This window comes from Mus musculus, chromosome 16 (assembly GCF_000001635.26).
Source record: "Mus musculus strain C57BL/6J chromosome 16, GRCm38.p6 C57BL/6J".
In the NCBI taxonomy this organism is placed as follows: Eukaryota; Metazoa; Chordata; class Mammalia; order Rodentia; family Muridae; genus Mus; species Mus musculus.
In genome coordinates this window covers 18,934,027-18,955,382 of record NC_000082.6, presented here as the reverse complement: position 1 = coordinate 18,955,382, position 21,356 = coordinate 18,934,027, and the positions used below count along the sequence as shown (strand labels likewise).

Here is a 21,356-nt window from a genome sequence, read left to right as displayed (position 1 = left end):
CCAGGTATGCGGACCTGGGAGTCCAACCTGTTTAGGAAGGCCAGTGACCACAAACTAAGCACAGAAAGAGTCAAAGAGCAAAGAGAGTAAAGTCTACTGTGAAAACAGGGCTTTATAACATGCACCTTTACACAGTGTCAGAGATAAGCATGAGAGACTAGCTCTTCAAGTCACCTTGTAGACACTTGGTACACTTTTAAATCTTATCAAAATGGGGGAGGTGATAAAGGACAAAGCAAAGGACATTGGAGAAGCCCTGGGGGCGAGTTGGGACTATGTGGGTCACAGGAGAGCTTTGGAGGGACCAGTCCTGTGCCATACACTGGGAATCAAGCTCATGGTATAGGAAAGGCTAGTAAAACAGAATGAGAACTTGCCCACCAAGGATTGAGAGGTGCTGGAGGTCACTGCACAGTCCTCTTCCAGAATACCTTGCTCCCTGCCAGGGGAGCTGCTAAGAGCACAGACACTTTGAGAGCCCTGATGGGATAGGCGTAGACTGGAGAGTCCAGGGAGGCAGTAGGGGGCATGCATGATGTTCTAGCAAGAGGGGTTCAAAGAAGAAAGAAAAATATTGTCAATAGACACCCTTCCTTGGAGTAATCTTACCTTCATTCACAAGGTACCGAGCATAAAGGAGGAGCCAGTGACGATACTCGTGGCTTGACTGCAGGGTAAGTGCCGCAGCAACCTGGTTCTCTAGGTAGGCCAGTGTGGTCTCCTGCTGTACCACATGAGGCACGGAGAAGAGCCGGGCAGCTTGCCTTCCAGAGCTACAGAGACCAGCAAGGCAAGCACAGTAAGACAGGGTGTGCTACAATGGTGTAGAGGGGCTGCTCTGTGTGTCCCAGTGTACCAGAGAGGAGACAGAAGGGTGGAGGGCAAATAAGTTGTCCAAGGCCTCCCAACCATCAGTTGATTAATTTACCATCAACCTCTGTATTCCTCATCAAAAGGCAGGCTGCATGGTAGCATCCATGCTCAGTACCTGCTGTATGGGGTCTTGAAATGACAGCCCTACCCACTCCCAAACCCTGTGCCACATAGGTATTTATGACCCTTAAGACCCTCACTGACTGTCACCTGGGCCCTTAAAGTGATGGGGCCAGGGTTTTAGCTGTCCCTATAACACACTTGACAAAAATTAAAACTGACAACTCTTCTGCACCAAGCAACAGTTAGGACACAGGAAACAAGCAGGGACCAGACCCAGGTCCCTCCCAGTAGAGCATTGCTGACAGTGCCAAGACTCTCAGCTCACATACTTGGAGGTGCGGCCCTGAATTATGGCTAACGGTCCTGAACAAAGCATGGCATCCTGGGACGGCAGGCTGTTCCTGAAGTCTGCACACTGGGCCAATGAATCTTGCTTGTCAGAAACCAGGTTCCTAAGAAAGCAAAGAAAGAAACAGATGTTAGGAAAACTAGAAGACAGAAAGTCAGGAAAACAAACCCTGCCCACCACACTGTAGCTCACCAGTGAAGCCACTGTCCTCCAAGACAGGTGCCCATTACTGGCAGGTTTTCTAGTCAGAAGTCTGATAAATGAGGAGTGTCACTGAACATTTTAGCTACAAAGTCTTGGTTCCTTTTTTTAGTTTTTTAAGATTTATTTATTTTATGTAAGTACACTGTAGCTGTCTTTAGACATACCAGAAGAGGGCGTCAGATCTCACTACAGATAGTTGTAAGCCACCATGTGGTTGCTGAGATTTGAACTCATGAACTTCAGAAAAGCAGTCAGTGCTTCTACCCACTGAGCCATCTCACCAACCCCATAGTCTTGGTTCTTAATGTCTTAATGACTCCTGTATGAAATGTACTCTGAATGGCTGGCTCACATAATGCTGTGTGAACTGGCCATGTTCCATCTGCTGAGCAACACCCACCATTTCTCCCACCATTTCAGGACCCTCTATGTAACTGTTAAGAAAATATTCTCCATAAAACAGAGGGCTATCTTTATGAATATATTCAAAACAAAAAGTTGATGTCTTTTCCTTTTTCTGAGTCTCTGAAAAGTCAAACTTGGGATCCTCTTGTCTCTATTTCTTAAGTAAGTGCTATTGTTACAAGCATGTACCTGCATGCCTGGCTTGCCTTTTCTTAAATGACCTTAAATGATGTTTGCCTCGCTATAAGCACACATTAATATATAATTATTTACAAATTGAAAAAAAGGGTAGCAGAAATTTGTTTTTTGTTTTTTGGTTTTTTTTAACTGAAAAATAAATCTCAGTGTTGAATATAAACTTATGCCTGGCAACTCTTAAGAGAAAAGGACCTAGAAAGTAGCATGCTTTGTTTCTGAAGGAATGGCTGGCATACAGCTCATATACTGCATGTATCTGGGTCAGAATCTCTAATGTGGGCTAGGAAGATGACTCAAATGGATAAAATGCTTGCTGCATGAGCAGCACTGACATTTGGATCTCTAGCACCCACACAAAAGCCAGGTATGACAACCTGCTCATAATCCCAGTGTTCAAAAGAAGAGACAGAGGGAGAGAACTAGCTAAACTAGCCAAATCAGTAAATTCCAGGTTCAATGAGCATCCCTGTCTTGGTAAATAAGAGGGAGAGCAATAGAGGAAGACACCAGACATCAACATATACCTATACACATATCTACCCACACACACGCAAATACACATATCCACACATGAATACGTATATACATATATGTACATGTGTGTGTATATATATATACACACACACACACATATGTATATGCACACACACCACACACACACATTTTTTTTTTAAATCTAATGTATACAGAAATTTTACAAATACAGAAGTGGCTCCAAATTCCACGCTAGTCAAAGGAAATAGAGAAATCACATCACCAGCTTGATTTTCTCAGTAAGTCTGAAAGACCATTTTGGTACAGTTAAGCCCACAGAATTGACTACTGACAAGGCTACCATGTTGGTGGTGGTTAAGGAGGCCTATCTATCAAGAACCACAAATGTTTCAGTATCTGTTCTGATAAAGCTGGCTCCAGGAAATAATATAAAAGGCCAGTGCCCTTATCCACAGACTTTGAAGGGAGGGTAGCCTAGATTCACAGAACCCTACAGGGATGGTAGTGCATATACAGGAGTTGGTGAGAGTTCAAAAGAAGCAAGGATAAGCAGGAATGACCTCCTATGTCCTGGTGCCCAGTATAGAAACACTCCCAGGGAAAAGGACAGAGGGATACCTTCTTACCATGTGGAGAGGGATGGATTAAAGCAGTATGCTTTCCCATCAGACAAATTCATCACTGGGATTCCATGCTGTGTTAGCAAGATCTGTGACACCGTCATATCACTTCCTGGAGGATACACAGGAATAAGTTCTAATCAGTAATCATGAATTCACTAATGGAGAAATTTAAACCCTAGCTCACATGATCCCAATACTAAGCCTCTGGACTACTGATATATGATCTCTATACTGCTGCTTGGTGCTTTAGCCAAGCCATTCTGATAACCATCAGGATCTCTGTAACCCATTTTAGGGACCCATTTAATCATCCGTCCAGAAAGCATGTCTCCCTGCTATGTAAGTATAGCTCTAGCTCACTGTAAGCTGTGCTCTAAGCCTGGTTCTCTGTATGGGCTAAGGGGGCTAGAGTGGATCTGGCCCCAAGGGAAGAGGAGTGCCCACCCATAAGGGTTACCTGACAAGATGGAGTGTAGAGATTCTTCTTTCACCACAACCACCTGTCTGTGAACATCCCTAAAGAGACAGGGAACAGCTTACTCTACACCCAAGTCAAGGCATCAGAATGTCTTCACTCAACATCCTGGTCCCTGCCTATTTCCCCACCCTATTTTGCCCAAAGCTACACAGGAAATTCCAGGCAGCAGATCCACTGAGCGACTCCCAACACCCACACCCACCCTGAGAAAAACAGGAGTGTAGCCACCCTCTGCTTAAGGACATCTCATTACCAGTGAACACTGCTAACTGCTCTTGGGCCCACTGGTTACTTCTCTGCTGGGTCTCCACCCAGCCCCTATATAGACCGGTGGCCCCAGCCTGTGCCTGCCTCTCACCAGACAGACAGTGTGGCTGCAGCGGTGAGTGCCATGACGTAGGGGCCCGTGCAGTGCAAAGTAGAGATTGGAGATGGAAGGAGGATGGGAGGGAGGAGACGGCGACCACAGGTAGAGAACACCGACAGCATCCTCTTTTCACAGGCAACACATACCACATCACTGCAAGGGAAGAGGAGGGGAAGGCGTCACAGGAGCCAGGTGAATGACGCAGAGCCTGCCTTCCTCCAGGGCCTTGGGGAGCCTCATACATTTGCTATGAGCAGGTGCTGCTACTGGGATGGCAAGGAAAGGACAATGCAAGGACCAGGGCAGGGGGAAAGGCAGACAGCCTGCTTGAGCACTTACAAACAGGCTTCTGTTTTCCCTTGTTCACCCAAAGAGCTGCTCACACTGATAGTGACCAAGGAGTGCTGGTACGTCACAAAGCTACTCAACATGATGGTCGCTCAAAATATGTGCCTAACTCATCAGATAAAACCAGAGTGCCTAGGTGACAGACTCCCGGCTACAACTAGTCAGGAAAGTCTAGACAAGGCCTCGGGGAACAGGCTGGGAGAGGGGTAGCGCACTAACTAGTACCAGCTGCTACAGGAGCACCAGCTGAGCACTCCAGGTTATCAGGGCAGGACAGAAGAGGCGTCACTCCATGAGCAAGGAATGCTTTAGAAGAGCGCCCTGATCTAGATGTGGCCCTCTAGGAAGCCTACTACAAGGAGGCCACTGTCTTTCAAGTATGGCTTCCAAGACCAGGCCACTGGAGCATGGGTTACTCACACCCTAGCAAGACATATGGGCCCCCTTCCTTATGACTAACCCAATGAGTCAGGGTACATATCTGTATGGGCAATTTCCCCTGCTTAAGAGCACTCCCAACTCTTCCACTCTAAGGACAGAACACAAGCAAGATATTCATGTTTACAAATGTCTAAAGTATGAACAGAGAAAAGCTTTGAACAGGACCTAGTTGCAGGGAGGTAGTTCTCTGATTTGACAGTGATCTATCTGATCATCTCTCATGTTCAGGGCCTTCCTTTAGCCAGCTCCCAGGAATGAAGCTGTGACATGGGCTGCAACATTGCACAGGAATCTTTGTAGGCTCAGCCTACACAGGAGAGGCTCCCATTCCTGCAGCTATACTGCTACAGGAGAGTCTGTGCTGACATCCTTGGACTCCTGCTGGGACATGCCACTTACCTTAGGAACAGAGACGTACAATTGGTACCAACTGTTGTACCAAACACAGGAAGCTAGGACTTAAAACTCAGTGATCTTGTGCCAAGGGAAAATCCCAAGGAGGAACAGAACTGTGGGATCTTTCAGGACCTAATACTATAAACTCACTTGGGTCCAAGGGAATCTGAAGATCTACCCAGCCAGATAGGTGAGAGGCATTCACACATGCCCTCAAGGCAGACAACTAAGGATCTAACCAAAATTGTTTTCTGAGCAATCATTGTTGCAGAGCCCTAGAAGAAATATCTGCTATATGGATGGTCTTGAGAAATGATCAGACAGAACCCAGTCACATCATCAAAGAGAGCTCCCTCCCTGCTCCTGGCTCCCATCCAACGTTTTCCTGTATTCATACTTTGAAAATAGGCAGTTGTAAACAAGAGACCACTGAGTACCTGAGAGAAAGCGCTGGTTGTCTTTTTTGAGTAAGCCAAGGATAGAACCCTTGTGCTGCTATAAGGCGGCACTGGGTGATTGCACTGAATTAAGACAATCCCCACCCACAATTCCACCTCCCTAGCCAGCAGGGCTAGGACTTGCATCACCATCTGTCCATCCTTCCCAGGACATTGGGTGAAAATCCAGGGTCCAGGGAAAGCACCTGCGCAGGCCAGGGAAAAGCAGGCAGACCTGAGGCAGGGATCTTGCTAGACTGGGTAACCCAAGACTTAAAGTCGGCCTGCGACAGGACACTGACAAGATAGGGACTGAGAGGTGGATCAATGTTTAGAAGGCCCCAAGGAGCCTCGCCTGGAGCTGTTCTCTTCTCAAAGGTTACGTTCCATAACTGCCGGTACTGTCCATCACGGCCCTTACCAGCTGCCGGCAGCAGTGAGGACGCGACTGCTGAGCACTGTCTCCCACTCCTTCCCTTCACGGTTGCACTTCAGGCGACTCAGCCTTATCCCCCCAACGGTGGTCACTTCATTCTCCACCTCAATGTACATGGAGGGGTCAGAGCTCACCTGGATGGAGGAAAGCAACACATGACCTCAGTAGCAGTGGGCCTGTTATGTGGTAGCTCCTGGAGTTGTAGGACACTCAGGAACTGTATGACAACCTGAGCTCTGAGGTGGGGCAAAGACAGCAAAGAGGCAGACTAGCTCACTGGCCACCAGAGAAGGGTAACAGGGCCTGGGGGATGTCATCTCACAGAGTTGTAACATGCCCAAGAATACAGCCTTGGACTTGGGAGTAAGCCTCAGACTTGAAAGATTACCAAAGACTGCTATATTTGATAAGAGAGGAAAGTATAAAAAAAAAAAAAAAAAAAACCCCACAATGTGCTCTCCACATTAACAAACTTCCCTATGTAATACTATGGCATTACATAACTCACATTATCATGTCTAGTTCAATGCCTGGCATGAAATGGATTCAGTCTTATACATATCTACAGATCTGATCTGTAGAAGCTAGGTTTCTGTATGGAAACCCAAACAGAACAGTTGACAACTTTTCATGAGTGCAAGTGGTGAACTAGAGAGGAGGTTGGTTAAAAGCAAGGAGCTCCATTCTCTCTAGACACCAGAAACCAAGGATGGCTCCATGTGGTACTGAGAGTTGAAGACACCTGGGGACACACACGCACATGCACACATGAGCAAACCACCACGTGAGTGCTACTCTTCCCTTCAAGCTGCCCAACCCTTCCTCAGCATGATCCACACACACTTATGGCTGGAAGAGATGGTGTCTACCCTCAAGCACCCCAACACCAGCTCAGGCCTCTCACACCATATGGCCAGAAGAAAACGATATATACAGAGTCCACAAAGGCTATCTAAAGAGATGCACCAAGCAAGATGCAGAGGTGTGCAGTGAAATGATAGTTGAGTGAAAAGTCCTCATAATGGGAGAAGCATGGGCACAGATGCTGGGCACTTGCATATAAGGGATTATTTAGTCTAACACTGAATAATTTTATGGTTCTAAGACTCTACTCTTGGGACTACAAAGATGGCTCAGTGGTTTAAAGCACGTGTTGCTCTTACAGAGGACCTGGTTCAATTCCTAGCACCCACATTGCAGCTCACAACCATGTGTAACTTCAAGTCCGGAGGACTCAATGCTTTCTTCTGACCTCTGAGGGCAACAATGCATGTGGTATGCATGCATAGGTACAGGTAAAATATCCATATACATAAAATGAAAATAAAATAAATTAAAAAGAAACATAAGAAAGAATGTATTATTATAAGCCAGGTCCTGAGAGCCTGATAAGGACAGAGAGACTAGGGCAGAACACAGACACATGTGCCATGGGCACCCAGCCTGACACTGTCAAAGGGGTGGAAGACATGCAAGAGGCTTCTCAGAGGACGCATGAGTCAGGTCTTGAAAGAGCTGGTATCCAGAATTGATGGTAAGGGCAGCCCTGACTGTTGAGACTTAGAAGCAAACTAGAGAGAGAGGAAGAGACATGAGAGTAGAGATAGGAGGCTAGCAGTCCACCCCAGTCAGCTAGAAGAAGATGGAGAGCCACTGGAAATGAGTCCCCGAGGTGTGGCAAGATGGAGCCTATATTAGGGGAGAGAGAATATATGCTCTTGTGAGGGAGTGGTAGGGGTCTCAGTCCTCACCTGGAGGGTGAACGCTCTCTGTGGGCCTGGAATTGGCAGCTTCAGTGCAAGTGCTGGTGCAGACAGACACATGGCCTCCTTCTCTGTAGACAGGGCAGCTGGAGACTAAAAGAGCCAGAAATAACCCTGAGCTCCACCTAAACACTACAGGGGTAGCATTAGGGAAAGTAAGTGACCCAGAGGTAAGGACCTAAGGTGAGGCTAGGCCTGTTCCCAAGGCATGTCCACCTACTCTGGAAGGCAGAAAGCACAGGGGAATGCTACAAGGATCCCCACCTGACAGATGAGGGGGCTGACATCAGGGGACCAGTTCTGGTGTAGCTATTTCCTCTGAGTGCCATCTCGCCATCATGGAGCAGAGACTGCTGTGGTGACCTACAGAATATGTTGGCCCCACGTCATGGCAACGAAATAAGCAAAACAATACAGTGATAGCTGGGTCTACGGTACCAAAAATAGGGCTGCAAACATTCCCTCGATGAAGTTGGGGGAGGGAGGCTACTAGACTCTCACCTGACATTCCAGACAACATTCCCTCCCACCACCAGGATGCACGTGGTCTTAAGAAATGGGTTAGAGTACTAGGAGGCAGAAGCTTGACTGAGGGTGGGACTCCAGTAATACAGTTTATATAATCTGTCACCTATGCTCCGGTGGGACTTTCCAGTGGAGTGCTTCTGAATATATACACTCTTTGCTCATGCTCCTTAAGTAACCCAAACTGGACTCAGATGGAATCATTTCTTTGATTTGTTAGTACCCTGTATGAAGGAAATGGGCACTTCGTTTTTGCCTCCCAGAAAAAGTCCTAACAGGTCTACTCAAGGTCTCTGAGTGGCAGGCAGGTCTGAAGGAACATAGCCTATAAAGTGAATGGTGTGTAAGCTTCTCACACTAATAAGACACCCTCCACACACAAGGGCCTCCCAAGGAGGCAGGGTGGGACAGGCAAGACAGTCCATAGGCCTCACCTGGACGGACAGAGACATGGGTAAAAGACGTGAATCCTTCCTAGGGCGACCTTTCTTCTTCTTTTCCACCGTCTCTACCTCAAGCTCAAGTTTGCGCTTGGACAGTGAAGAGGGCTTGGCTAGGTGGACCTTCTCATCGCTGTCACTGCTGCTCTCCAGTTCCCGGGACCTCAGCTCCTTGACGAGGTTCTGCTCTTTCAACCTGAAATCAAAGACATCTGTAACTCTGTCTACAAAGCCATTCATTCTATGATTTCTCTCTCTCTCTCTCTCTCTCTCTCTCTCTCTCTCTCTCGCTATATATATATATAAATAATGTGTATGGGTATTTAGCCTACATGTGTATCTATGTATCATGTGTGTGCCTGGTGCCCTCCAGGTCAGAAGAGAGTACCAGACTCCCTAGAACTGGAGTTAGGAGTTGTAAGAAGCCATCCTGTAGGTGCTGGGAATTGAACATAGGTCCTATATAATAACAAGAGCTTAACCCTAAGCCATCTCTCTAACCCCTATGCTTTTTTAAAAATCCACTCTTCTCATGAGTTTATAAACAGTGTAAAGAGAGGGGTTCTGGTTTCTACTCCAACAATGAGCATGACTGGTGATGTTAAATAACAAAAGATACCTGAAAAACTGAAAGTGTCAGGTATGTATGTGGTAGACACTGCGTATGGGCGAGCTTGAGTTAAAACTGTTGGAGCTAGTGACAGAAGGGTTCCCATACATTCAGTTTTTACTTCCAAGAACCCCTTCTAGGTTTTCAGTCAAAGACAGAGAAATTTCCCATGGCTTAGGGGAAAGCAACCAGTTTGAAACATGGTTCTTCCCTTCTCCAAAACAATGTTCTGCCCTCAGAAAAACTACTCTACCAGGGCCTTGCTCACTGCCAGTGGGACAAGCAAGTAACCATCTCCAGGCTCCTCTAGTGCCTGTTGCCCATACTATGGAACTCATTTAGAGGATCCATAATCCCATGGATTGTACTAGGGATTCTAATGCAATAACAAAGGGGAAAAGGAATCCCAAGATTATAGAAGGAGCACAGCAGCCAGGCAGCTAGCTCCCACTGGGCAGACAGGGAAAGAGGCTCTAGGGATGGATATCCATGTGCCTTTTTTGCTTAACCATTTCAGAAGGTCAAGTTCCTGCTTCTTTTCCTTCTCCAAGATAAAATAAAATCTCAGAGGGCCTTTTCTTCAACAGACAGAACTCTTTGGAGAGACTTTCAAATCTTAAAGTGTAAGGCACAGCTCCGATGTCAGGAAGCAATCAGTTTTCCTTTCTTTGTCTGAACTATCCAATTCCCTGAAATAGCCCAAACCAGCCAATTGGGGGGATCCAACCTACCACTAAACACACAGAACGTCTGATTTTTCCAGATAAAGGTGGATTCCATCTCTGAGTCTTGCACTAATGAATCTGTCTAAAAGCAGTCATTAAAAGTCTCCTAACCAGCCGGGTGTGGTGGTGCACGCCTTTAATCCCAACACTCGGGAGGCAGAGGCAGGCGGATTTCTGAGTTCGAGGCCAGCCTGGTCTACGAAAGTGAGTTCCAGGACAGCCAGGGATATACAGAGAAACCCTGTCTCGGAAAAAAAAAAAAAGTCTCCTAACCAAAATAAACCCAGGGCCAAATGGTTTTATGCAGAATTCTATCAGACCTTCAAAGAAAACCTAATACCAATATTCTTCAAACTATTCCACAAAATAGAAACAGAAGAAACACTACCTAATTCATTCTATGAAGCCACAGTTATTTACTCTGATACCTAAACCACACAATACTCAATAAAGAATGAGAACTTCAGACCAATTTCCCTTATGAATATCGATGCAAAAATACTCAATAAAATTTTCTTGCCTCTTTCCTTTCTGCCACCGCCATGCCATCCAGACTGGAGAAGAGCCAGAACCTTGGGGGCCACATGAGCCACGGACAGCGAGAATGCTGGAGGCATGCATAATCACAGGGTCAACTTTGACAAATATCACCCAGGTTACTTTAGGAAGGTTGGTATGCGGCATTACCACTTGCAGAGGAACCAGAGCTTCTGCCCAACTGTCAGCCTGGATAAATTGTGGACGTTGGTCAGCGAGCAGACGCGGGTCAATGCAGCAAAAACCAAGCCTGGAGCTGCTCCCATCATTGATGTTGTTCAATCAGGCTACTACAAAGTTCTGGGCAAGGGAAAGCTCCCTAAGCAACCTGTTATCATGAGGGCCAAATTCTTCAGCAGGAGAGCTGAAGAGAAGATTAAGGGTGTTGGAGGTGCCTGTGTTCTGGTGGCTTAAAAGCCACCACGGAGGTTAATTAAATGCTAACATTTTCCATGAAAAAAAAAAAATTCTCACAAACTGAATCCAAGAATACATCAAAACGATCATTTGCCACGGTCAGGTAGGCTTCCCTCCCCACAGCTGCCCTCCTCTATTAATCTAGCCATATTGGTTACCTGCCAGTCTTTTACCTTTGCTTCTCAGCTGCTCCCTAGTTCCCCTCTCTACGCCCTCCCTTCCCACCCCCCACCTCTCCTCACTTGGCTCAGGATCATGTCACTCTGAACTCTTGAGGATGCTTCTACCTCTAGTTATGCTTTAGCTACAGACAACCTCCTCCTCCACCATAACTGGAAGCGGCCGCATCCTTTCCTTTTTATTTTTTTTTTCATTCATCTGGTGCCAAAACCTACCTGGGTGGGGCCAAACTGCTAGATGAAGTACCCACTAACGTGGCACATCCTTTAATCAAGAATAAAATGCCATGTCAGACTACTCTGCTTTGTTCTTGTTGGTACACCAGAATAATTTTTTTCCAGCTCCTTCCAGGCTACTCTAGCACAGTTCAGTGAGAACTCTCCAACTGTGAGCCCAAATAAATCATGCCTTTCTTAAAAAGCAGTCCCCATCAAAAACTCATCTCACTTATAGTAGAAAAGGGCATTACCCTTCCTACTGAACTTCTTAGGTGAATGGAAATACTCAAAAGTACTAAAAGAAAGAAAGAAAGAAAGAAAGAAAGAAAGAAAGAAAGAAAGAAAGAAAGAAAGAAAGAAAGAAAGAAAGAAAGAAAGAAAAGAAAAGAAAAGAAAAGAACACAGGTGCTGTGGAGGGCTTGAGCAAAAGTACTGCATGAATCTAGGAGTATGGAACCAACTCGGAAAATAAAGAACATGCCATCTAAAACAAACAATATACAATCTAGGAATCCAGAGCTGTGTATGGCGGTACTTAACTGTGATGCCAGTCTTCAAGAGGCTGAGGCAAGACGACAGGGAGTTCCAGGCCAGCTAAACCCCATTCCACAAGACAAAAAAGAAAAATAAGAGGGCTGGAGAGATCAGTCACTATAATTTACTATGCACCCAGGGGTTCCTTGGGAAGACAGCACGGAAGGTAAGAGTGCTTTCTGTGTAAGCACAAGACCTGGTCTGAGTCCTCTGAACCCACATGAGATGCCCAGAACTGGGATGGGGGACAGGACTTGGAAACAGATGGATCCTGAGAGTTCCCTGGTCAGTCAGCCTATCCAAAACAATGTGTAAAAGAGGATTCTTCAGGATTCCAATGGAGACTGAAGACAGGCAGTTCTCAAGAGTCCTCCAGGACTCCAGCACCAGACCTGCAACCTCATGGACAGAGCTACCAGATTCTTGGCATGAGACAGACATGGCAATATACACATATATATCCACTAATGATATAATCCATTATATCAGTTCTGCTCCTTTAGAGAATCCTGAGTACAATAAGTAATGAAATTTTCTTATTTAATTCCAAAAATAGCAGTAGAAAGCCTCTTCAACAGAAGGAATTATTAGGAATATAGTATCAGGATATAAAGAGAAATGAACACTCACTCAGACCTAAGACAAACTAATAAAAATGCCCAATGGAATACACAAGATGTTTGGACACTGTGAAAATGCTTAATTATAAGCATAGAATTCCATGCCAGAAGCATTTAAAAAATATTTTCAATATATTTATAGCAGAAAATTCACCATACTTCAAGAGATACCTATCCAGATACATAAGACATAGAGAACACCGAACAGACAAGAACAGAAAAGAAAATCCCACACCACATTATAACTGAAACACTGAGTACAGAGATAATAGAAAGTGTACTAAAAGCTGCAAAGGAGGAGTGCCTTGTCACATATAAATGTAGGCAGGCCCACATTTATAACAAATTCTCTTAACAGAATAACAAAAGATATCTTAACAGAAATTTTAAATGACAGAAGGTCTTGAAAAGACATTTTCCAGTTAGTTCTAAAAGAAAAGTATACCAACAAAGATTACTACATCCAGCTAAACTGTCACAACGAAAGGAGAAAGAAAAATGTTCCATGATAAAAGCTTAAGGAATTTGTGAGCACTAAGCCCTATAGTATCCTTGTACAGAGGGTAAGTGATTCCAAAAACTGGAGCTAGACAACACAAGGCATCACTACTCTAACAACTGACAAAACAGACTGCAAATGAAACCTAGTCAAAAGTGATAAAGCAATTTCTTCATATTGATTAGGGAGACAAGCTATCAAGAGGACTTTACAATTTTAAGCATGCACACACCAAATACAGGTGTACTCAATAACCTGAAAGCCCAGGTAAACTGAGGCCCTCCTGACAGGAAAGCTGACTTGACTAATAGCACCTGTAGAAGCTTCAGGTAAGAAAATTCACACACCAAACCCACTGGTGTCTACCATTTCAAGACTGTAGCAGAACTGAACTGCAGATGTAATCTTCCATACCCAAAGTACCCCCCTTTCTACCCTAAAAAACCCCAAGGCCCCCACACCAAATGTGCAGTCTCCACTTCAGTTGTCCCGATTAAAGAACAATTCTGTTTCCTGTCTGTCGTCTTCTATCCATCAATCCCAATCTAACAAAGATTACCAAGACAGATAGATCACCCAGACCATAAACAAGCACATGAAAAACTCACAGAAAAACACCAAAATTAAATGACACTGTTAAGTTTCAAACCCCAGACAAGCAGCTTAGGTGCCTATTTAACATTATCAAAGCAGACCTGGCCTCCAGGTTCTTCTCCCAGCATCAATCTGACCCTCGGACCCCACCCTCTTCCCTGAACTCTCCAACCCAGGGGCTGGGCTGCCCTTCCCCTAGAGGTTCTTCCATAAATAATCCAGACATTTTGGTTACCTGCTTCTTTTTGTACTTTTGGCCTCCTGGCTGCAGCACCTGGTTCCCCTCTCTCTTTTCCCCTCCCCCTATGCCCACAAGGCTCAGGGTACTGACCACTCTGGGCTCTCCCAGAAGTGTCTGCCTCTGGCTGTGCTTTCCCACATCCACATAATAAACTTTCTCCTCCACCACACGGAAGAGCTGTCTTTCTTATTTCTTTTTTTCATTCAGACATCGAGGATCAAACGTACCTAAAAACATCTATAGAATCTTCCACACCAACACCTCTGTGCTGTTTAATTGTAACTGTCTAGATCATGGCATGAGAGCACGTTGGTAGGAGGCTGTCTTCGTTGTATGGACCACTGTGTGTGCTGGTGTGGGGGGCAGCATTCCCTAGGCAGGACTGAGTGTGAGAGAAGAAAGGTTAGCAGAGAGCAAGCAAGGATATGTGCGTTTCTTCACTTTCTCCTCTTGACTGTGACTGTGCTAACTTAACCTCCTGCCTTGTCTTTACCTCAGGAATGGGCTGTAACCTAGAGTTACCTAAGACAAATAAACGTTCTCGCCTAAGTTGTTTCCTCAGAGCATTTGTTCCAGCAACAGAAATAAAACAAGTGTCGAGTGCACATTCTTCTTAGCTTCCCCTCAAGTTTTTACTAAACAGATCATGAGCTGGGACAAAAAAGAAAAGTTAGGTAAATATCAGAAAACTGAAACAACCTCTTATATTGATCTGACCACAAACAGATAAATCGAGAAATCAAGGAACTACAAAAATACACAAACTCATCGATATTAACAAAATTATTATTATTAAGTGGCAAGTGGGTCCATAAAAAAATTCATAGCTTTTAATGAAAATGAAATCACAGCATACCAAAACCTACATAAATAACAGTATTACTTAGAGGAAAGTTTATAGCAACAAGTACCTACATTATAAAAAATAAAAGAAACCTCAAATGATTGACAATGTGCCTCAGGGCTTGGGGAAAAATGAGCATGGGCAAACTCCCAAATCAGCAGACAAAAATAATTAGTATCATCATAGCAGTAAGTAATGAAAAGAAAATACAGGAAAAAACTAAAGACAAACAAGATTGACAAACTCTCAGCTAAACCAATAAGAGAATACCCAATCAGTGAAAGGGAGAGCAGGGAGCCATGGCAACAGATGCCAACGAAATCCAGAGAGGCACTAGGACAGAAAACTGGAAAATCTCATAGAAATAGATGAATTTCTAGCTACATAAGCCAAGATGAGCCAAATAAACAGATCAATGATAAGCAATGAGATTAAAGCAGTAATAAAAATAAATCTCCCAAATAATAATGAAAGTCCAGGCACAGAGAAATTTTCACAGTTCTGCACAATTATACCAGACACAGGGCTAACAATTTGGATCAACAGGTAAAAAGTACTTGTCACCAATCCTGAAATCCTGAATTCAATCCCCTGACACTCACAGGATACAAAGAGAACCTATTCCTGAACTTTACATGCATAAGGAAGCAGACACATGTCCATACTAAGTCATACTACACTAGATAAATAAATCACTACAATAAACTACCCTGAGACTCGACATCACCCTAGTCAGATATCAGGAAAACAAATAATAAGATAAAATGGTGAGAATATGAAAAAAAGTAACCTTTTTCTCTGTTTGTGTGAGTGTAAACTGGTACAGCCACTATGAAAATCAGTAAACTACCACATAACTCAGATATACTACTCTTGGGCACAGACCGAAAGGACCACAGGAAGGCTTACACATCCATGTTTACTTATGCTCTGTGATAAAAAGAGATCAACCTAGATATTCAAGGACAGATGAATCCTGCTTCATATACACAATGGCATTTTACCCAACTGTAAAGAAAAATGAAATTACGAAATTTACAAGAAAATGGAACTAGAAAATAGTATATATTAAATGACACAAGGTAGGCTCACAGTAACCACTTCTCTCTCAAATGCAGATCCTAGGTTTTAATTTTTACATATCTGTATTTATGCGAGAATGAGTGTGGAGTCTAAGACAGAAGACCATGGAAGGAGAAATAAAGGTATAAAGGTAGGAGGAGGGAAGTACAATCCATGTGACAGGAATGTAGAAGAGGGATACTAGGAGTCAAAAGGTTAAGTAAAACACAAGCAGAGACAGGAGAGAAAAGAGGTGCAGGACCAATCAAAATTAAGGGTGTATGAAAAAGCCTTAAGGAGACCTGATACTTGGTAAACTAATAAAGTTAAAAAGAAGAGTAAATGGAAGTGCCAGGCAAGAGTGGATGAACTGTTCCCAGAAGCCACAAGTTATTAAATAAAAAGTCTTCATGTCAGGACTACTTCCTTACAAGACATTGTTTAGGGAGCCTTGGAAGTCCCAAAACAATATAAGCAATTGCACTAAGGTTGATTGCCCACTAGAGCTGGATGGTAAAGCCCTATTGCCAAAGATACCACATGCTCTGAAGACATGGAAAAATCAAGCTAGAACTGGAATGGCCCTGTTTTCCTTGCTGGCTAGTCCTCACAGTGCCAGGAGGATGGGCCAGGACTGTCATCAACAATCTTACTAGGCTGCGAACCTTCATGCTGCATGTAAACTGACTGATCGAGCAGGATGTGCCCATTGGTACAACAGTGGCAAGCCTGTCACGGTTTTTTTTTTTCTTTTTCACTGTTTCACAACAGATTTGATTGGTTGAGGAGCAGAGGATATACACATTCCAATTCTTACCACAGATACCCAAAAAGAGCCATATATTGTGTTCACATACCCAAACTCTGAAGAGTCAAATTGTGTTTATACATGTGAATGAAGAGCTACTATGTATTGTTTTTCTTTGAACTTATTCCAATGGTATCCAGCCTCGAACTTGGCAAGTTTCCCTAAGACCTCTCATAACAACCAAATGCTCATTAATCCTCAATTCCACCAATTCACAATTTCATGCCACACACAAAACATATTCAAAAATCTCCATCTTTCACAGCACATTATCAGAATTGTTAGGAAAATGGACGGACTGCCATGACCTCAGGCATCACAGGTCTGACAGGACGAGGACTGGCTTTCTTACGAAATGGTTCTACTACAAACACGGGACCAGATAGAACTGAAAATATTCCAGACACAAATGCACAACTGAGACTCCAAATTGGTATTTTAGTATGCTTTGTATTGCAGGATATAAAACTAGCCCCCTCTAAGGAATGTCACGGTGACCCCAAAGATAGTCACAGCCTCTCCTGATTCAGTATCCAGCTATTTTCTGCTTGTATCAAAAAATAAACAACCAGCAAATGATTTAACCTCTTAAAAAAAAAAAAAACATTTACACTTAAAAAATGGGGGCTGATGAGATGGCTCAGCGGTTAAGAGCACTGACTGCTCTTCCAAAGTTCCTGAGTTCAAATCCCAGCAACCACATGGTGGCTCACAACCATCACAAAAATCTGATGCCCTCTTCTGGAGTGTCTGAAGACAGCTACAGTGTACACACATATAATAAATAAATTAATAAAAATAAATCTTTTTTTTTAAATGGGATGAGGTGTGATTCCCTCACCTTGTAAAAAATGTTTCTAGAGCTACTAAAAAACTCGCATTACAAAATGGTTGACAAAAATATTCCTCTGGATTGTACAATAAGGGAGGCAGGGACCACTGACAGACATGACAGATGCTTAGTCAGCCTTGGCTTCTTTCTCTTCTTCAGAGTCTGGACTCTGGTTTTCTGTCTCTCCTTTGTCTACAGGCAGATCTGTGGTTTGCTGGTCAGCCACTTCAGTCTGTTTGCCCTCCTCTCCCCTCTTCCCTTTTATCTGCACTTTTTTGTCTGATGCTTTATCCTTTCCCACAGCCTTTTTTGGCCTTGTATCCACCTTGGCAGGGGCAGACTTGGTCAACAGCCTCGCAGAGCATCTTGGGCATCATGGGAGGGCAGGGTGGGAGATGCATAGGATGCCAGATCTGTCAGAGCCGCACTGCCTAGCTGCCACCACACAAACTGCTGCTATCCATAGGGGAGGCGGTGGGAGAACCCCTGTCACGGTTCTTATCAGAACTGAGGCCCACTCACCAGGAAGAAACTCTCCTGATGGGTACTGTAAACCTCAGCAAAAGCCTGTGAGATCATCAACCCCACTCTAGAAGCTAAATGGATATGATGTGCCTACCAAACTGCCTTCTAAATACTTACACTTATGTTCATAGATCAGTGCTGCTGCCAGCCTTATCAAAGACTCTTCTTGTATTGGGCAGCAGGAAGTATAATTGGTCAAAATACTGAGTAAAAGTGAATGTTGAATGCTCATCCATAAATTAATCATACCCTTCTTGTATGTGTACAGCTGGAAGATCGTGCGAGACCTTGGGGACAAAGCTACTGAGGAGAGACCAACCCTCATGTTCAATAAAACTGCCAATTCAAGTTGGCCTCAGCTTCTGAGTCAGCAAGTATACTACTGAAGAAAATGGTGATTGGCCATTAGAACCAATAAGCCACTCATGACAGGCCTCAAGGAGCACAAGGTCTTTCCAGCTATAGTGCTTCACCACTCTCTCCAATCAGCATTTAGCTCATTCAATCCAGAATTCTCTCCATTCTTCCAAACAGACTTCAGTACCTTCAAATAAGCATGGGAACTCCTTAACAACTGTCCTACAGAATATCCTCTGGGGGATTTCCTGCAAATGTGTGTGTCCTCTCCTAAGTTTTAAATTTCAAGGACTTTTCAGTAATCTATTTTTAGATGCCTGTACTTTTAATAGCAAATCTAAGAAACAGATGTCTAACCCAATGGTATATATATGTATATGTATATATACATACATATACATATATATGGTTTCTTCTCAAGAGTTTCACACTTTTAGTTCTTATACGTAGTTCTTTGATCCATATTGACTTAGTTGTGAGTAACTGTATCTTTTAAGACTTTAAGAATATCTACTTTATAATCTCCTTTTAACAATTCTATGATCCAATTTATCAAGGCCTAATGTTTACGTGCTTGACATCCCTGACATTTCTACACAACAGACTCTCTTTCTCTTTCCCTCCCTCTCCCTCACATCCCCCTTTTTTCTCCCACCCTCATGGTTCTTCTGTCTCAGTTCCCAGCATGTTGTGATTATAGGTGTGCTCTACCATGGCAAGTTGGACTACTTTGAGTGTTTTACATATCCAGGTACTGGTTTGTTGGCAGCAATACTTTATCCTTTGGAAACAGAAGAATGTCTCCAGATTTACATCTTTAACAAAGGCTTCCAGATATTAACACAAACAAAATCCTCTTTTGAGCTCATTTCCTAGTATAGTGACTTGTAGCTGGCACATGTAAAGTTACATTGACTCCAAGGATACCTAACCCTGGGACAAGCTCAGACGCTCCCAACTTCTCTGCCATGTTTCTGAGATACCAGTTGGGTTTTGTGCTAGCACTCAATTCTCAATGAAGCCCATCTTTTCCAAGTGGTTTGACCTTAAAAGTGACTCAGTTACAACACCTCCATGTCTCAGAACAAAGACTTTTTGTCTTGAACTGATGTGGCCATCAATACTCAAGGTCCTTTGCTAGCCTGTCACCTAATATTTACAGTATAATTAAGCCCACTGCTCTGGATTTTATTTTCACTCACCCACAGTTTTTTAGGTCGTGGGTGCTGTAAAATATCACTTATTTTAGAGATCTGGGTTTGTTTGTTTACTTGCTTGCTTTTTGCTTGTTTGGAGACAGGGGTAGTCCTCTGCGGCCCTGGCTGGCCTAGTGTCTACTCTATATGTTAAGAAGATAGAAGAAATAGTTATGTTGCATCAAGTCTGCAGAGTTTAGAGGGCCATGTGTCCTACCAAGACCTAACTTAAATGCCCTGTGTCTTCGGTCACCTCTCAGCAGACTCAGTGTAACAACAGCAGAGCCTTCTATTTTCCCAACCACACATTTGCTCCATTTCTCAGCAAACTCTGAGATCCAGAGTTGGAGAGTATTCTTGGCAGGTGGCTAGAATGTCAGCTCTTGTGCCTCTTCCCTTTGTATCCTCAGACCACAGCACCCTCCCCACAGCACCTTCCAGCCACCTCTCCACTTTCAGCAGGCACTGTTTCTTTCAGTCACAGAAGCCCCTGGAGCCTTGCTCTCCTAAAGGAGGCAGGATGCATGGTGAAGTCCCGAGGAGATACAGTAGCTACCACCTACCTTTCAACAGCTGTTGGAATCACACTGGTCAAGGAAGGAGCACCTGGTGTGGCTTTGGACCGTTCTGTGAACCGGGAATCAAATGCTTTCATGGGTTCAATCTTGGATGGGGTTGTTAACACAGAGGGTGACGATGCAGCAGGAGTAGAGGTAGCATTCATACTGGGGGAAAGATGGGAGATTCGTCAAACACAAGCAACAAAGCACCTGATGGTCTAGGACTTACATAACTTGGAGCTCATCTAAAGAAGTATCAACCTTCTTTCTACGGATACAAGAAAACTCCAAAATATAGTCTACTGTTTTGGGGTGTTTTTTGTTTGTTTGTTTGTTTGTTTGTTTTTTAATGTTCATGCATTAAGATTCTGAAAGTCTGAGAAGTTCAAGGGCAAATGTATTCACATTTTCCCTTTTGTGTTTTTTGAACAATTTTGAGGGTTAGACAATATACTGGGTCTCCATAACCTCAACACAGCATGTCCACTCAAGTGATACTAACACGGGCTCTGCCACTTCCACGGTGAACTATAGTGGAAGCCCTCACTAGGTCTTGAAGTCATGACCTCATCCTTCCTGCCCTTCATCTTCAGTCTAGTCCCCTTGGTCCTAAGTGGGTTCACCCATTGCTCACTGGAATAATGGCAAAGTCTTCGCACTTTCTGGAACAGCTTATCTAGCTTTCCTCCTGCTCAAACCTACCCCAATTCCTGAGCAAAGCTACTAGGTCTTGGTTTACCTCATGTAGACTGCTCTACTTCCTTCTGCCTACATCACATTCCCATACCAGATGCCTGGCAATCATCTCCAATGGCACTGTTTTCCTCCTCCGTGATCTTTAGTTGCAAGTCACAAAACATTGCTCACCTCTGGTGGCACCTGCCTTTCCCCAAAACCCCTTGCTTGCTTCCTGAATACCATGCTGCAACACCTCCTCTCTGAGGTGCACTCATTGTCTGATGAGCAGTGACATCATGCCAGAGACCAGAAGGAGGCTGCAGTAACCCAAGATTTGTTTCACTGACAGAGAAACACTTGTACTTATCAGTTATGATATTTACATTTGGGTTCCATTGCCTATTAGAACCAACTTCCTAAAATGCAAGTCCCAAAGCCTCTGTCTCCCCTCTAAGAAAAGCCCAGGGTACCTAGCTTA

At 44.1% G+C, this 21,356-nt stretch overlaps 1 protein-coding gene and 1 pseudogene across 8 annotated transcripts in view; both read right to left on the bottom strand.

Annotated features, from left to right (window-relative positions):
- The window catches only part of Hira (histone cell cycle regulator), a 93,560-nt gene that overhangs the window by 14,927 nt on the left and 57,277 nt on the right, over nucleotides 1-21,356 (bottom strand). For 6 of the 7 annotated variants that reach the window (NM_010435.2, XM_006521799.4, XM_006521800.3 and 3 more), the window contains 9 exons: nucleotides 20,204-20,365; nucleotides 8,836-9,037; nucleotides 7,865-7,969; nucleotides 6,099-6,247; nucleotides 4,047-4,208; nucleotides 3,668-3,726; nucleotides 3,214-3,319; nucleotides 1,266-1,388; nucleotides 610-773 (listed from right to left, as the gene is read on the bottom strand). In NM_010435.2, the coding sequence (NP_034565.2) occupies nucleotides 610-773; nucleotides 1,266-1,388; nucleotides 3,214-3,319; nucleotides 3,668-3,726; nucleotides 4,047-4,208; nucleotides 6,099-6,247; nucleotides 7,865-7,969; nucleotides 8,836-9,037; nucleotides 20,204-20,365 (1,232 nt within the window). Of the gene's footprint in view, nucleotides 1-609; nucleotides 774-1,265; nucleotides 1,389-3,213; nucleotides 3,320-3,667; nucleotides 3,727-4,046; nucleotides 4,209-6,098; nucleotides 6,248-7,864; nucleotides 7,970-8,140; nucleotides 8,240-8,835; nucleotides 9,038-20,203; nucleotides 20,366-21,356 lie in introns of all 7 variants that reach the window. The other variant, XR_003951761.1, reaches the window with a different exon arrangement.
- Gm15798 (predicted gene 15798) lies at nucleotides 9,516-11,811 on the bottom strand (annotated as a pseudogene). Its single transcript, NR_165271.1, has one exon. The product of NR_165271.1 is annotated as a predicted gene 15798 (transcript).